Raw genomic sequence first — 18,972 nt, forward strand, 5'->3', positions numbered from 1 at the left:
CAAACTCGGCCTGGTCAATTTGAAAGGCAAATGAAACACCTCTAATCTTCATGTATGACTGTGACACCTATTCAGCTTACTGTAACAGCTTCCACTTACCAGTTCCTCTCAAAAGACTGAGCAACCAAAGAGGTAGAAAATGCATTTGCGTCTTTGGGACTGCGCTCTGCTGCTCCTCTTTCAGTCACGATTTACACTCTCTCACCCTCCTCGTAGATATAGACCCCCCACCTCCCTTCCCCTCTCTCTGTCTCGCTCTACCCCTTCCTCTCTTCTAGGGCCTGACCGATATGAGCATTTTGTCATCAGTGCCGATACCGATTTTAGGGGTTCAATATTCGGAGAACTGATATCGGCCGATATCATTTTATATGGTCAAAGATTAGACAGACTGTAATGGAGTCTTAAAGGTGCAGTGTGTGAGATTTAGTGGGATCTCTTACCAGAAATGGAATATAGTAAACAAAACCATGTTTTCATTCGTTTAAAATCTCCTCTGACTATGTATCGTTGTGTTGTCGCCATGTTATGCTGCCATGTTTCTACAGTAGCCCAGAGTGGACAAACCAAACTCTGGCTCTAGAGGGCGCCATTCGCGCTTTTACGCTGAAGCAGCAGCTTGAATTTGGTGGCGCTGTAGCTCCAGTTGGAAGACGTAGAAAGAAGAAGAATCAGAGTGCGAAGTTCAAGAACCCAAATTTTGTCAAATGAAGGACCAAACTTAATATTTAGCACAGGAAAAAGGGGGAGGGTGAATCTTCGCCGTCAAAAAAGAGAAAACATGAAGAAGCAAAACAAAATCGGGACAGACGACGGCAGAAAACCTGACGGCCACTGTAGGCTCTACTACATGCTTGGAAAGGGAGGGGTGAGGGAGGGGGATTCAGCTGGTTACAATCTGCAACCTCACCACTAGATGCCAGTAACTCTTACGCACTGCACCTTTAAATACTAAAAATATTTTTACCACTGGGGTGGAGGTTCCCAGAATTCTTAGCTGTTTTATTCATTTATGTTAATAAGCTTGTTTTTGTTATTTTTTCATGCTAGCCTCTAATACCAAATGTGAGTTTTGAAATCATTTTACATGTTCTTATTACATAATCATGATTTTTTTGTATGTATGTGTTACCAGCACAGTGTATTTCTGTAATAAAGGTAGGTAATCAATAAATCCAGGCTCCGCCCACAAAAGTGTTCTTCCATAGCTACTGTTTTGAGGCTGGAGAAGCTTTACAGAACGCTGGTAAAAATGCCTTTAAACCTAATGAATTCAAACTGGATTTGCTCTGTAATGTTGAGTCTCCAGTTTTAGATGCTACATTACTGAGCTGGACTGTGTTGTTACAGCTGATCAACACTAGGCAGATTGGAAACGAGGTAAATTAGCCACAGTGCTAAAGTTCAGCTGCACAACAAAAAATACCCAAGAGATCTATGACCTTCCACACACATAAAAAATAAATAATACCTGACATAAATGTAGGTATTCACTTAATTTATGTTTAGCGCAGTTATTTCCACGTCAGTTCAAATGTTTAGAATCACTGTTTTCCACAATATAAAGCCAAATGTGTCCAGAATGATGAACGGAGCTGTAGAAGATTCTAAAATGGCTGAGAAAGTAACAATAAAATTAATATTCAGAATTCATGATGTGTCAAAAGAGGAGAATAAATATTGACAATATAATGTAAAGAGATAATTACAGTATATAATTTATCAAAAACCTCATATTCACAGAATTCTGGAAATATTGACTAAAACATCAAATAAAGCGGTTTGTAATCTTTTGTTCAAGTTATACGTTGTTAAAGTTTTTATTGTATATACAGTAAAATAACAAAAAATTGCCAATATGGTACAAATCCAAGTCTTGTTCTACACGTTTCCATTCATTAATTGAATAACTGACTCTAAATGTAGGTATTGTGATATAAACTGAGTCTGTTCTACAGTTTCTCATTAGGCTGAATGAATAACTGACTCTAAATGTAGGTATTGTGATATAAACTGAGTCTATTCTACAGTTTCTCATTAGGCTGAATGAATAACTGACTCTAAATGTAGGTATTGTGATATAAACTGAGTCTGTTCTACAGTTTCTCATTAGGCTGAATGAATAACCGACTCTAAATGTAGGTATTGTGATATAAACTGAGTCTGTTCTACAGTTTCTCATTAGGCTGAATGAATAACTGACTCTAAATGTAGGTATTGTGATATAAACTGAGTCTGTTCTACAGTTTCTCATTAGGTTGAATGAATAACTGACTCTAAATGTAGGTATTGTGATATAAACTGAGTCTGTTCTACAGTTTCTCATTAGGCTGAATGAATAACCGACTCTAAATGTAGGTATTGTGATATAAACTGAGTCTGTTCTACAGTTTCTCATTAGGTTGAATGAATAACTGACTCTAAATGTAGGTATTGTGATATAAACTCAGTCTGTTCTACAGTTTCTCATTAGGCTGAATGAATAACCGACTCTAAATGTAGGTATTGTGATATAAACTGAGTCTGTTCTACAGTTTCTCATTAGGCTGAATGAATAACCAACTCTAAATGTAGGTATTGTGATATAAACTGAGTCTGTTCTACATTTATGGTCATTTTTACCAACGTTCTGTAAAGCTTGTCCAACCTAGCAATAGTAGCTATGAAAGAACATGTCAGTGGGTGGAGCCTGGATGGGTCAGCTCCACAGAAATGAGTGATTTGATGTTATATAAGAGGCTCATTATAGTATAATATATTGTAATTCAAGCTTCTTATAAATATTGATGCTTTAGCTGCAGATAAATATCGGTCATTTATCGGCTGAGCGATGTATCGGTCGGGCTCTACTCCACTGCCTCTCCTGATATCCCCGTTTTTTGCTGGGAGTCCATTTGTGGTGTTTGAATGCTGTGTGTTTGTGCGTGTTGAGTTAAATATCCCTCCGTTCTCGACCTTTATTACCATTCAGAACCGCCTCCTGTCCTCCGGGCCACCAGTCAGCCTTAGAACCTGCAGCGCATTATTTGACAAGGTAAAACTTCACCTTTAATCTCTACAGCCCTACCTGGCTTTATACTGCACTGAACCTATTGGAGCACAAGATAACATGCAATATTTTACTGCACTGCTTATAGTCTTTAGCAGCAAACTCCACCCACCAGTGTACTCAGTAATACTGCACATGTCCCTACTTAAAGTCTTTATTATTATCTGTTGTTTATTATACATGTTATCATTCATAACTCATGCAGAACCTCTTTATAAACATTAGCATCGATTACTTATGTATACAGCTGCAACCACTGTAGACATAAGCTTTCATAAAGGATTTATGAGTGAGTTATGTTTTGTTTTGAATGTTTAATGAGGAATTTAAAATAATACAGTAATATTATGACTACAGCTTTAGATCCTGTAATGCAGTTCCCTCCTTATAGGATCACTATTTGGCATGCTAACACACTTATTTTACTGCACAGCCAGTTTACTGTTTGTAGTTACATTATTTAGCAAAGTAGCTCCACCTGTTAGTGTATGTGGATATACTTTAAAAGTCCCTACGTAAACATGTCTAGCACATGCATACTTGGAGTTTTTAAACACTGTGTCCACTCACTGTCCACTCTATTAGACACTCCTACCTTGTCGGTCCACCTTGTAGATGTAAAGTCAGAGACGATAGCTCATCTGCTGCTGCACAGTTTGTGTTGGTCATCCTCTAGTCCTTCATCAGTGGTCACAGGACGCTGCCCACAGGACGCTGTTGGCTGGATGTTTTTGGTTGGTGGACTATTCTCAGTCCAGCAGTGACACTGAGGTGTTTAAAAACTCCAGCAGCACTGCTGTGTCTGATCCACTCAGACCAGCACAACACACACTAACACACCACCACCACGTCAGTGTTACTGCAGTGCTGAGAATGACCCACCACCCAAATAGTCCCTGCTCTGTGAGGGTCCATGGGGGTCCTGACCACTGAAGAACAGGGTAAAAGGGGGCTAACAAAGTATCAGAGAAACAGATGGACTACAGTCTGTAACTGTAGAACTACAAAGTGCACCTATATAGTAAGTGGAGCTGATAAAATGGACGATGAGCGTAGAAACAAGGAGGTGGTCAGAATGTTATGCCTGATCGGTGTAAATGGTTGTATGCAAAAGTTTGAACACCCCCAGACAAATGTGATACAAAAACATATAAAATGTGCCATGACTTTTGCAAAGGCCACATTTTATGTTTTATGTAATTTTGATTTTCAATATGTAAATAAACAGTAACTGTGCATTAAAAGGTGCAGGAGTGTGTCCTGCTTATTTATCAAAACATATAATTTGATCGGGGTGCCTAAACTTTTGCATATGCTGTAAATTGTTACAGATAAAATCTGTGCATAACACCATTTTATAAATGAGGTCTATTCAGGCATATATATGTGTGTATATATATATATATATATATATATATATATATATATATATTTCACTGCTTTTGGAACAAAACCTCGTATCTCCAAAATAGTAATTTTACAGAAGAAGGAAAAACATGCGCTACTTTTAATGTAAGTCAATGGAACCGGAATTTTATCCAAGTGATTTTGCACCGTTTCTTTTCATCTGTTCTTCATGAGATTTACACAGAATGTAAAGGGCAACAGTTACTTTCAAATTATGTCAAAAACTGAAAAACAAAAAAAATGGAGATACAGTGTTTTGTTCTGACAGCAGTGATTTATAGTATATAGTTTAGGCACATATACATGTATAATATATATAGCATATATAGTATAAATATACACTCACATTAATCTGAGATGGGGGACAGGAGTGCTGTTCTTACATACTTTGAGTTACAGCTGAACGTACAGGTTCGGGTTCAGGTTCACAGCCCTGCACTGTTAAAGCGATAGTTTAGCCAAATATCTAATTTATAATGTTTTCCCAAATGCAGTTGATCAGCCAAGACGGGTTTGGTGTCTGAAATTTCCTGCTTTAGCTCTACCACTGAAGCTACAAGGCTAATGTAGTTAACAAGCGGTGGAAGCTAATACTCCACCAGTTAGCATCGTCTCGCTTGATTGGATGTGTTTGTGGTTTCTGACACTGTATGACTCACTTTTATCTGCAAACACAGACAAAATTCAGATTTATAGATGGCTGCTGCTGTTTTTAGCTGTGCTAGTGTACTGTAGTCCGTGTTTATAGATGATAGTGTGTCATACAGTGTCAGAAACCACATCATCAAGCCTGTGTGAGGTCACTGAACAGTTTGAGTCATGCTACTTGCTAATGTTAAGCTTCCATTGCTTATTAGCGACATTAGCCTTGTAGCTCTAGTGCTAAAATTAAAGAAGCAAACTTCGGACACCGAACACGTCTCGGCTGATGGACTACGTTTGGGGTAAGGAGGGAGGAGATCTGGGCTAATGTGATGTTTGGATGAACTATTGCTGTAACTGTAATTTAGGATCTCCTCATATCCACCTGTCATGCGATGGTTTTAGCTGCTTGCTTGCTCTGGTTCACCTGATCTGCAGCTCACATGCAAATCACCTCCACAGTGAGAGAGACTGCTGTTTCCTCTTAGCTGTTCATAGAAATGACAGACAGATAGACAGATACATAGATAGACAGACAGATAGATAGATAGACAGACAGATAGGTAGACAAACAGATAGATAGACAGATAGATAGATAGACAGATAGACAGACAGACAGATATACAGACAGATGGATAGACAGACAGATAGATAGACAGATGGACAGACAGATAAATAGATAGATAGATAGACAGACAGACAAATAGATAGACAGACAGACAGATAGATAGACAGACAGACAGATAGATAGATAGACAGATAGATAGGTAGACAGATAGATAGGTAGACAGATAGATAGATATATAGATAGATAGATAGATATATAGATAGATAGATAGATAGATAGACATACATAGATAGATAGACAGACAGATAGATAGACAGACAGATACATAGATAGATAGACAGATAGATAGACAGACAGATAGATAGATAGACAGATAGATAGACAGACAGATAGATAGATAAATAGATTATTGATCCCATAGGAAATTTAACAATTGTTCTATATTGCAGTTGTTTACAGATTGTTCTGTGTTGATTTAAGGTTTTTGTGCCGTCTGCAAAATATTTGTAATCCTGCTCTGTATTAATATGTTGACATACTCTAGCATTAAAAAGTCTCCTCATGCCAACCATTATTTTATTTAAATGTATTTAAAGGTGCAGTGTGTAAGATTTAGTGGCATCTAGTGGTGAGGTTGCAGATTGCAACCAACCGAATGCCCCTCCCTCACCCCTCGCTTTCCGACCATGTAGTAGAACCTACAGTGGCCGTCAGGTTTTCTGCCGTCGTCTGTCCTGATTTTGTTTTGCCTCGTCCTGTTTTCTCTTCTTTGACGGTGAGGATTCACCCTCACTCGCTTTTTCTCATGCTAAATATTAAGTTTGGTCCTTCATTTGACAAAATTTGGGTTCTCAAACTTCTCACAACACAAAATAGTCAGCAGCACCAGCAGCGACCACTGATTCTTCTTCCTTATACTTCTTCCAACCGGAGCGACAGCGCCACCAAATTCAAGCTGCCACTTCAGTGTAAAAACGAAAGGCGCCCTCTAGAGTCAGTGTTTGGTTTGTCTGCTCTGGGCTACTGTAGAAACATGGTGCCACAACATGGCGGCCTCTGTTGGAAGAAGAGCTACCTATGTAGATATGAAGGGTCATTCTAAACTAACGAAAACACAACGATTCATAGTTACAGGTGATTATTCACTAATGAAAACACAATCATATATACTGTATTCCATTTCTGACAATAGATCCCCTTAAATCTCACACACTGCACCTTTAATGACACATTTAAATACCAGTGATGATTAAAGTGATACACATAAAGTTAAAATGTGGGAGAATGAAAGAAAAACTCTTTAATAAAATACTAGAGAGGTGAAATAACAAGCATCCTCATTGGCTCACTGACGCTGACTGCTCAGCTGTCGAAATCTAATAACGAAAGACTGATTTTATTTAGTACTCAGTAGTACTGAAGTAATTCCACTGGTACCATTATGTATTGAATTTGGATCGTCAGCCCCGGCGATTAGGGCTTGACCGATATGATATAACATGACTGACATTTCTTGACCGACACCAAAAATTTTGAGAACAATATCAGCCGAGACAGTAGGTCATAACTTTGAATCTCGGCGATGCTATCGCCAAAACCTTTCATCAGTATCATCCAATATTATCGTCCAACCAATATATCATAGGGCTCTACTTATACATATTACTACATTATAGTGTAGATAGAAATACTGTTAGCTGGACACCACACTCTTAAAAAAAGATGGTTCTTCAAGGGTTCTTTAGTACAGACTATTTAGAACTTAAAGAATCATTTGCATGCTTAAACGGTTCTTTGCATGGTTCTATGTAGCACCTTTTTGAAAAAGGGTTCTTTTATTGTAACACGGTTGATAATGTAACAATGAAAGAATGTTTTATGGTGCCCTATAGAACCCTTTTTTTAAAAAAAGGTTCTTTATAGAACTGTCTAGAGCACATTCCCCTCAATCTGAAGAACCAGTTCACCATGCGCAGAACCATGTGAGCATGCAAATCTATGAGTGTTGATGGTTCTATATAGAGCCATCTTTTTTAAGAGTGTAGAAGTAGAGCAGGGCAATATTATTATATTTGTCGTTATCGTGATAAATTATGTTTATGCTTCTCTGAGTGTTTCGTGGATATCGTCGGTACCTAAAAACACTGCCCAGCTGCATGTTTGATTACAAAGAGAGCATCATTAGTCCTGCTTAACTGGGTTTAGTGTGTGAAATGCTAAATATAAATCTTTGTATTCGTAGTTTTTGATAGTATTTTTTACATGTCTCTACTTGTCTGTCGCTACAAATCAGATATCGGATAAAATAAATATTGTGACATATTTTCTTGAAGTTAAAACTTTTTGAGATTTTATGATATTACATTTTTTGCCATATCGCTCATCTCTAAGCAGACGATGTTTTAAGATGTATTATTTAATAGATCTTTTGGGAATAACAAGCTATTAAATAATACCCAGTGTACTGTAACGATCTGTTCGTAGTAATTTCTTAATAAGTTAGATGTCTGAGATTTGAGTACCATGTTTCAAATACAAGGCGCTCTGCATATTATTTTCATTAGACCTTCATTCTTGATGTTCTCCAGAGTTCTCAGTCACAGAGTAATCATCTGCTCATAATTCTGGATGGATCTAATATTTCCTCATTTTTAGCTGTAGGACCCTTTGAAGTTGTCGAGCAGTAGCATCATCACAGGATCCTTTATATATGTGCAACAAAACAAAATGTAATTTATTGAAAACAGTGACTGCAAACTTTTGAACTTTTGAACTCTGGTGTATTTATGTATTTATAATGTTTTGAAAAACATGAATTTGTTTATTTTAGTAATTGTATATCTGGCCCAATAATATATTTAAGAAAAAAAGTAAAATATTAATATAATAAAAAAAAAAAACTATTGTGTCTGGATGCAATATATCATCGCTGTCAGAGCAAAACCTTGTATTTCCAAAATGTTTATTTTCTTCTATAAATTTACTATTCTCAACTTTTAAAGGAAGTTCATTTAAAAGAGTTTTCAAAGCAATTTTGAAGAATTTCTGTCGATCTGTTCATCATGAAATTTACACACAGTATAAAGGACGACATTTCAAATTATGCAAAAAAAAGTATAAGATGACCAGTAAAAAAGCAGATTTTGCCCCAATAGCGATGATATGTATTTGAAAATAGCTGCTATTTTTTGTTGTTGTTATGTTTCAGTGTAGCAATATTTGCATATATATGTAATAATAATCATGTTAGGTGACATAATTACTGATCTACGAACTGATCTGTATCATGTTCCATATCGTTGCTGTCATATCAACACTGACTTTTACACTGTGTAAACAAATCATGATGAATGGAACAAAAGAAACGGCCCAAAATTATTGCAATAAACTTTTCTATCATTAACTTAAAGTTAAATTTAAATATGGTTTTGCCTTCATCTATAAAGTTGCCGTTTTGGAGGTATGTGGTTTTGTTAGAACAATGATGATATATTAAAACAATCTCCATTTTTGTTGTTTTTCGTTTTTTAACATAATTTGAGAAAATCAGCTGAATGGACCAACAGAAATGCCCCAAAATGGCTTGATATAAAATCTCTTTACATTAACTTACATTGAAAGTTGAGAGCGTTTTCTCCCTCTGCTGTAAACGTACTGATTTAGAGATGCCTGTTTTGTATTTGTTGAGCTGTAACATGATACTGTTTTTTAACACATTTTCCTAGTTTGTCCCTTTGAAGTATCTGTTCTAGCTAACTGAAACTCACTTGTTTACATACTTGCTAAGCCTGAATGATCCGCCATGAATGGCTCTCTTGATAAGATCAAAGTTCATTCTAGTTACTGCAACGGTGAATTTGTTTATCACTGAACTACATCGAGTCTGAAGTATCATTCACAAGAAAAACACCAGCAACACCAGTAATGTCGGCACCAGTGAACAGCAGACTAACAGAAGCAACAGCAAACTAAATATCCACAGTGTGCAACAGTAATAAAGATATTTAAGAAGATATTAAAGATATTTAAGAAGATATTAAAGATATTTAAGAAGATATTAAAGATATTTAAGAAGCTTGTTTTGTCCATCAACAAAATGCACTGCTTTTTTAAAAGAAAGTCTTTTTTATTATCGAATTTAAGCTGATTAAACAGTTCCAGTTCTTTACATTTAACTACACAAAATCTAAAATCTTATCTTTATAATATTTTCTGTGTGGTCGCTGTCATATCAACACCATATATCTCAATTTTTTTTAACCAACCCCGTTTTGGAGGTCACTCAATTCAGTCATGATTGTAAATATTTTTTTTTATTAATTAAAAAAATATATATTTTACTTTATTTTAAATTTAAATGTTATATTATACTTTATTTTGAATTAAAATATTTCATTTGATTATAGTAATAAAATTTTTGGGTTGAATTATATTCCGCCAGTAAAAAGGCCACCAGAAGTGATTCATAATTCATAGAAGATACATTGAACAAAGTTCAAATGTAAGTTAAGAGATGACGAGAGTGAAACAGTCCATCGAATAAAAATAACAAGCATGCTTACTGGTTCACTGGTGCTGATAACATCGACATGATGTTGAAATCTGATTTTGAAAGATGCTGATACATAAAAATGTTGGATTTTGATACTCAGCCCTAATAATTAGGATCTAACACATTTTGCAACAATACTGATTTTAAGTGGCCAAAAAACGTGACAATATCAGACGAGCCATGAGATTGTGAGTTTTAATCCCGGCGATGTCATGAACAAAACATTCGGCAGATTATTAGCGAAAATATTGTTTTCAGTATCAGCCGATATTATCGACCATATGATATATCGTACTGGCCTGACTAGTGATTGATTGCAATTGACAAGTTTACTCGTTTTTATTACAATTACAATAATTACAATTTTTACTACACTATACTTATACACTCTTAAATAACATGGTGCTTTAGTGGTTCTTTAATAAAGAAAATGGTTCTGTATAGAACCATGAACACTCAGAGAACCCTTTGCAGGGGTCTTTGCATCGTGAAAGCGTTTTCAGATCAATGAAAAATGTGCACAAATGTGATATATATGGTTCTTCTGTTGTTACAAGCTTGACACCGTAACAGTAGAAGAACCTTTTGGGTGCTATGTAGAACCATTGTCAAAAAGGTTCTGTGTAGAACCATCTACAGCACATTTTCTATCAATCTGAAGAACCATTTCATGAAAGGGCACCATCTTTTCCGAGAGTGTACTGCATTACTGTTCGTGTGATTCATATCTTTATGGGTGAACGAAGCCCTGTTTAGCACCTTCACCTCACACCTGCCTGAACGTGGGAGTTTCCAGAAAATTCCCCTGAGCTTCCTCTTCCGTGTGTCTCTGAGAGGAACGTCAAGAACAGAGCCGCTGAAAACAGCTTTTCCACGGACAGAGATCGCAATCGTTTGACTCGCGTGCTCACACTGATGGCATCTGCCGTCTGAGGTGGCAAAAATGTTGATGCTAAACTGGTTTGAGTCTTTGATAATGTGTAAGTGGCCTGTTTGTGACTGAAAACTAGCGCTAACTCACACAGCTGGTTTCACAAGGTCTGCAGACCAAATTAACACAGTAATTCAGTGCAGATTTACAGTTTCCCTCTCCATTAGCTATGAGGCTAATGTAGCTAATAAGTAATGAGGCTTACAGCCAGTTAGCATGATGCTAACTGCATGCCTAAGTCATCACACTCAAGCCTCAGAGTGTGGGGAGGTGTTCAGAATCTCTGATAGACTTGATTCTATGGTTTCTGACACTGTAAACATCACTAAAAACATCGCTAAAAACAGCAGCAGCATCTCGAGGCCTCAATTTAGTCCATGTTTATAGATAACAGTGAGTCATACAGAGTCAGAAACCACATCATCAAGACTATCAGAGAAACTGAACACCTACACACTCCAAATATACAACTTTGTTCTCAAAATATTACGATTTTATTCTTGAAATATTATGACTATTTTTTTAAATATTACGACTTTATTCTCAAAATATTACTTTTTTTAAAAATTATGACTTTTTTCTCAAAATATTAAAACTTTTTTTTTTATATATTACGACTTTATTCTCGAAATATTACGACTTTTTTAAATATTACGACTTTTTTCTCGAAATATTATGTCGTTGTCGAAGTCTATTATTTTTATTTTTTAATTAACAGTGGCCCTAAAACGCCGTTGTAGGATCCAGACGTCAGCTGAGTCTCTACGATTTCAGCTCAGTCTCTACAATTTCAGCTCAGCTGCCGGTTTGTAGCGGAATATTTCTCACCTCATATTCGTCCTCAGGTTAAAAGCACAAACAGGTCCAGTGAGTTCAGCTCTGTTTGTGTCGTGTGATCTGAGGAGTTCTGGGAGTTTGAGTTCTTATTCGTGCGTTATACTCTCTCTTTGCTTTGTCGTCTAGTGTGTCGGTGTGTCCTGCCCTCCTGCTGTATCTGATCAGTACTTCATTATGTTTAATCAGGGACTGCTGATGGAGTTTAATAAATCCGTGTGATGTCTGGAGGCGTCCAGGAGAAATCTGTGTTCTTCAGTCTGATTCATGAGATCAGCTACTGTTTACTGTGTTACTGTTTACTGTAATTATTCTAATAAAAGTCAGGAACTGTTCATACTGTCCTGTTTTGAATATATATATTTTATTATTTTAATGCGGATTTGTCTACAATTACACAAAATTGGCTGATTTTATTTTATTTCCCGACAAACCAGCCCTACAACAATGCGCTGCATTTAAAATAAGCTACAATATATCCAGTGTACAGTATTTCACAGTATATTCCATTTTCCTATGGGCAGGTCTGAGTTACACCATCAATGGAGATTCATATTTACATTAATTTCAGTCCAGGATTGGAAAAATTAATATCTGTATAGATTAATTGTGCGTAGTTGTTGTAAATGTTGTTTTTTGTGTTTGGGCCGTGTGGTGGACGAAGTGATGGCCCTGCTTTTGCTTCCTGGTTGCTGAACTCTCCTCAGATTATGATGCTGCCCTCTGGTGGTTGAAATGTATTTTTTTTTTTTTTTCTAATAGGTTTCAGACAGCTGACTGAAAATATTGATAAAGTTGCATATGAATTTAGATAAAACAGAATTTATCACAGTAATATAAATTTATTTCAAATATTGCAGAATTTACCACTGCAATACAAATTAAATAGAAATGAGTCATATATTACAGGATTTATCACAATAATAATGATTTATTTTAAATATCCTACAATATGCAATTCAATTTAAATATCACATAATTTATCATTAATCAGTTTACCAATACAAAGAAAATTACAGAATTTATCACTGCAATAAGCATTACATTTAAATATTTTGTCATTTATTACTAAAACAATATTTTAATTTAATATTTTTTAATAAAATAATATTTTAATTTAAATATCACAAAAAATTATCAATAAATTTTACTTAAATATTACAGTATTAATCTGAGTAAGTAGAATTTAATGTAAGTATTTAATGTTCTATACCTGACGATATCTTACTTTACACGTTTGAAAAGCTGACCTGTCCACTCGTCCACTTTAACCTCAGTGTTGTGTTCTGGGTGTTTGTGTGTTAGCAGCAGGGAGCTAAGACAGCGTCCGAGCCTCCGCTCGCTCCTCCGGTGTCCGAGGAGGAAGACGAGGAAGAAGAGGAGGAGGACGAAGATGAAGACGACGATGATGATGAGGTGCCGCCCATCATCGCTCCTCGACCGGAACACACCAAATCTGTAAGTGAAAAACAACCATTCCACCAACTGAGCTCAAAACAGAGTAACACATGATGAATCTTCGACTCTGGGGTCCACAAACCCACCAACACGTCCAGTCCAATGTGTCTGTATCTGTGTCTGTATCTTTGTGATGATCCAGCTCAGAAATCCAGTTCAAACACTTCCTGAATCTGTAGAGTCGCCCTTTCCATTCCATCTTATCACGAGATCATACGAGACTCACATCCGGAGTTATGAGCCTATGAAGAGGGGCTGAGATACACGTCATCTGCCTCTCACCGTGTGGAACTGGTGGATTGGTGTGTCCGTCTACATTCTGTGTGAAACTGACCAATGGACACTCAGGAAATCACTAAGGACTGACCATCACGCCGGAAACCCTTCATTCTTCATTCAGTCCACATCGGAGACTCATGTGAAACGGCGTGCAGAGAGTTTACAGCTGCTGAAGCTGCTGCAGCGGGTTTGGAATGTAGTGATGAAGATAACGGAGCATTTAGATATGAAACATATGAGGATCATGATATATGAAGAGCCTTTAAAGGAGGGTTTAAGAAGAGATGAACACATCAAGACAGAATGACCTCAGACCACTGAGGGTTAAAGTGATAGTCAGAACGTCTTTTAGTTTAACTAGTTTACTAACCCGCTCTGCAATAGCTAACAGGCTAAGTGGCTTCGTCAGGAACATCGAGAGTAAAACTTTACGTTGAAATATTTTCTGAAAAATTCCCTTAAAAACCCCAAATAAGGTAAAGTATCTGTTACATGTTTGTCTTACTGGTTCTGACGTCCTTGTTTATGTTGAGCTGCTGTGAGCAGGACTAAATCCGGTGTGGAGAAAAAATTTGCATTATTTTAATGATAGAAATTGAATAAAACAAAGGCTTTCCAGAAGAAAAAGGCATTATTTATGAAAAATCAGATACTGAGCTCTGCAGAAAACAAAAAATACTGTGATTCCGATGCAAATCTTAAAGAAAAAGACAAAACAAATGACTGAACGTTCCATTTTATCACTACCAAAACAATCATAACCCTAACCCAAACCGAATGTTTCAGCAGTGACTATTTCGGTAATGACAATTTTAGCTCATTTTGAGCTCAAAAACACTCCCTGCTGAAACAACCCATAGAAACCATTAAGTGTTGGTTCCTGATGGTTTTGTCATGTGTTTTGGCTTTTTTAATGGACTGATATCACACTGTAAAGGATCCTAATGGTTTACCAGGTGATCAGTGGCTGATTCTAAATGCATTTGATGGTTTCCTAATGGGATCTAAAGGAATCCTACAGGAAAGTAGTGGTCACTGTTGGAAACCATGAAACCAATTCTTATTAGAAAGCAAAACCATTAGGTGTTTTAATCCTAATGGTTTCAAATGGTCCTTTATCAGCAGGGATTAGTCAGTACATGACCAGCAAACACAGCTTTGAACAGCTGGACACATAAAATCTTCATATTTTTTTATTAAAACACTAAAAAGCTGTAAATCTGTGTTTCAGTAGTGACGATTCTTAATGTTCCACACTGATTTTCAGACTTTGGGACACATTTACTTCAAAACACCATGTGGCCATGAGGGACAGGGATGCAACCTCACTGCCTACCCTAAAAGACAGGGGCGTGGCTAAACGAAGACTCCGCCTACAGACTGAAACTCTGTGTTTTGATAGTCACATGAAAACATGGGACAGCATTTTTTTAAAAATTAAACTCATGATAAATCTAAACAAACAAAAAGATATCTAAAAAATAAAAAATAGTATTTTCTCAAGTGTAAATTTAGGGGTTAGAATTTAGGACAGACAGTCAATTAATGCCTTGAGTTCAAATATATCATAACATAATCAGTGTAAATATCTAAGATCTGAATACTTGATTTTTGATTAAAATTGTTTTACTGTAGGATCACAGTTTGAACTAATTCAGTAGAATGGACGATATATTGGGCAGCGACCCAGAAGGATAAGCGGCTCAGAAAATGTGTTTCTGGGCTGTATATGGTCATGGGCCTGCATGGAGATACATAACATCACATTAGCAGGTTTAAGTTATTTTGAGGTGGTCATCTCCGTGTGTACATTGAGTACATTACAGCGGCTCAGCCAATCAGATTGTAGCGCCGGAACAACCTGTTTATATAGTATTCTGTAAGTCATCGTACTCGTCCCAGCTGTACACCTGTTCTTTACTCTCTCCTTCCCCTCTCATCCTCAGATCTACACTCGCTCTGTAATCGAGCCGGCAGCTCCGCCTGCCCCAGTTAAAGAGGTCACGACCCCGCCGGAGTCCCAGGTGCAGCCGGAGGACACGACGTCCAGCACACTGTACCGGCACACTGACCGGCAGAGGAAGAAATCTAAGATGACCGACGAGGAGATACTCGAACGACTCAGTACGTGTGTGTGTGTGTGTGTGTGTTAGTTTATACCACAATACCTACATTTAGAGTCAGTTATTCATTCAGCCTAATGAGAAACTGTAGAACAGACTCAGTTTATATCACAATACCTACATTTAGAGTCAGTTATTCATTCAGCCTAATGAGAAACTGTAGAACAGACTCAGTTTATATCACAATACCTACATTTAGAGTCAGTTATTCATTCAGCCTAATGAGAAACTGTAGAACAGACTCAGTTTATATCACAATACCTACATTTAGAGTCAGTTATTCATTCAGCCTAATGAGAAACTGTAGAACAGACTCAGTTTATATCACAATACCTACATTTAGAGTCAGTTATTCATTCAGCCTAATGAGAAACTGTAGAACAGCCTCAGTTTATATCACAATACCTACATTTAGAGTCGGTTATTCATTCAGCCTAATGACTTATTAACTCAGTCGTGTTCTACAGTTCCTCATTAGGTTCAAATACAAGGAAGGTGTTTCTAATAAAGTGGCCAGTGAGTGGAGTGTTTGGAGTTCCTCACTCTCCCCTCATGAGAACACACACTTACACATAGCTGTGTGTGGAGTTCACTGAGACTGGGATTACTGTCCTACTTCTGCCAGGGAAACACACACACACACACACACACACACACACACATACACACACACACACACACTTCTCTGCATGAGCTATCCAAAAACATCAGTGCCGCTTTGCACTGTGGGTAAAAACTCTCAGCAGGGTGCCCACTGTCAGGGTGAATGGACACCTGCTTAAAACAGTGTGTGTGTGTGAGTGTGTGTGTGTGTGTGTGTGTGTGTGTGTGTGTGTGTGTGTGTGTGTGTGACACTTTTTCCTTTTTTTTTCAGGGAGCATCGTCAGTGTTGGCGATCCAAAGAAGAAATACACACGCTTCGAGAAAATAGGACAAGGGTGAGTCACACACTGCCAGTTCAGTTCAGTTTAATTCAGTTCAGTTCAATTCAGTTTAATTCAGTTCAGTTCAATTCAGTTTAATTCAGTTCAGTTTAGTTTTGTTTCAATTCATTTTAATTCAGTTAAGTTCAATGCAGTTCAGTCCAGTTTAAATCAGTTTAATTTAGTTCTAATCAATTCAGTTTTTTATTTAGTTAAATTCAGTTCATTTTAATTCAGTTCCGTTCAATTCAGTTGTTCGGTTTAATTAAATTCCATTCAGTTCAGTTTAATTCAGTTCAATGCAGTTCAGTCCAGTTCAGTTCATTTAAATTTTGTTCCATTTGGTTCAGTTTAGTTCAGTTTAATTCAGTTAAACTGAGCTTAATTCAGGTCGGTTCAGTGCAATCCAGGTCAGTTTAATTCAGTTCAGTTCAGTTTAATTCAGTTAAATTCAGTTCAGTTCAGTTTAATTCAGTTTACTTATCTTAAATTCAGTTCAATTAAGTTTAGATCACTTAAATTCAGGACAGTTGAAGTTAATTCACTTGACTTCAACTCTCTTTACTTGAGATTTTCAGATTGATGAATGTGAGAATGTGAAAATGGTTCTATGTAGCAACCTTGCAACAGTAGCAGAACTCTTTTTGGTGCTATATAGAACCATATACAACACGTTCTCCATTAATCTGAAGAACTGCTTCACTATGCAGTGAACCCTTAAATCATGCAAAGCGTTCTTTGAGCGTTCACGGTTCTATATAGAACCATTTTCTTTATTAAAGAACCCTTGAAGAACCATCTTTTTTAAGTGTGTATATATGAAATAGAACATATAGACTGCGGAGAGCTGCTCCATCTGTCCGGAGTCATTTTCCTCTCTGTCTTCTCTCTACCTTCCACTGAAGGGAGGATAAAAATAGAGAGGGAGAGAGAGAGAGAGAGAGAGAGAGAGATTTGAACGGTAGTGCAGGAAGAGAAGGAGGAAAGGAGGAGGTGAGAGGTGAAAAGAGGGAGAAATGAGGAAATGAAAACATGATCCAGACACAGCCAGAGGCAGAGAGAGAGAGAGAGAGAGAGAGGAAGCGAGAGAGACAGAAGGGAGAGAGAGAGAGAGAGAGAGGGAGAGAGAGAGGAAGGCAGAGAGAAGGGATAGAGAATAAAACAGCAAGTCTGGTTTGAGTTTAGCTGTGTTTTTGGGATCTAAAGCACAGCATTAATGCAGTAAAGACATTTGTTTGCATTCATACATTATTGCAGTAATAATAATAATAATAATAATAATGGGATGTATAATGATAGTCATGGGGGAATGAATACAGTCTTTAAATGGGCTTATCAATCAATATTTGTTTATTTACTAATAAGCAGAAAAAGTTCTGCCAACAAATCCTCATTTTCCCTCGAACCCTGATCGTAATACTGATGAGTACAGTACAGTACACAGTGCATATATACAGGACGTAAATGTAAATACAGGTTTGGTAGTAAAAACACGAAAGAGTTTTAAATGCTGCTGTGTAACCGTGTAAAGCAGAGCGCCCCCTGCAGGCAGACTGGGAGAATTCTCTGTAGACTCTGACGCTCAGTGATGCTCCTACTGCATTATTTATCACTGATGGAGCCGTAGGGCTGGATTTATAGTTGTGTGCTGCCCCCTAGTGGACATGGGTGGAGTAACACAGAAACGCTCTCTGCCATGAGCTTCTAATCAGTGATGGAATCTGGAGAAACGAAGCTACAGTTACAGAGTCAGTCTGTGTCCAGTCTGTTTTAAAGTGAGCTCTGATGTAATGACGATAGACGTTGTTGCTGAATAAACGGCAGAAATCAGAGTTTCCCAGAAGAGTGTTGGGTTGTTTTTCCGCTGTGTTGAGAACCGGAACCTTCATTTGGTTTAGTTTAATAACGTTTATTTGAGTTTTTGGTCCCCGTTTGAGAGTGGTACCAAATAATAATGGTACTGGAGGTTGTTTTCACTCGACGCTAGGGCTGCTCAATTATGACAAAAAATCATAATCACGATTATTTTGGTCAATATTGATATTGCAAATATTTAACACGACTACTCGTTGACTTTGGAAACGTCGTGCCTTTATTAAACTTCAAAAATTAGTCTTTTTAACAGTGGATTTCCTTTAACTTTTAAATATAATTCAACTGAAAAACAAAAAAAAAAGTGAAGGAAAGGGGTGCGCTGGGTTTATAA

General features: G+C 37.0%; 1 protein-coding gene across 4 annotated transcripts in view; it reads left to right on the plus strand.

Moving 5' to 3' along the window:
• Window positions 1–18,972, plus strand: part of LOC118814897 (serine/threonine-protein kinase PAK 3) — a 68,126-nt gene that overhangs the window by 39,618 nt on the left and 9,536 nt on the right. The window contains exons 6-9 of one of the 4 annotated variants that reach the window (XM_036580759.1): window positions 2,972–3,034; window positions 13,289–13,441; window positions 15,667–15,844; window positions 16,718–16,781. In XM_036580759.1, the coding sequence (XP_036436652.1) occupies window positions 2,972–3,034; window positions 13,289–13,441; window positions 15,667–15,844; window positions 16,718–16,781 (458 nt within the window). The remainder of the gene's footprint in view (window positions 1–2,971; window positions 3,035–13,288; window positions 13,442–15,666; window positions 15,845–16,717; window positions 16,782–18,972) is intronic. The other 3 variants (XM_036580761.1, XM_036580762.1, XM_036580763.1) reach the window with 3 other exon arrangements.

The sequence above is a fragment of the Colossoma macropomum genome, unplaced genomic scaffold (assembly GCF_904425465.1).
Source record: "Colossoma macropomum unplaced genomic scaffold, Colossoma_macropomum, whole genome shotgun sequence".
Classification (NCBI taxonomy): Eukaryota; Metazoa; Chordata; class Actinopteri; order Characiformes; family Serrasalmidae; genus Colossoma; species Colossoma macropomum.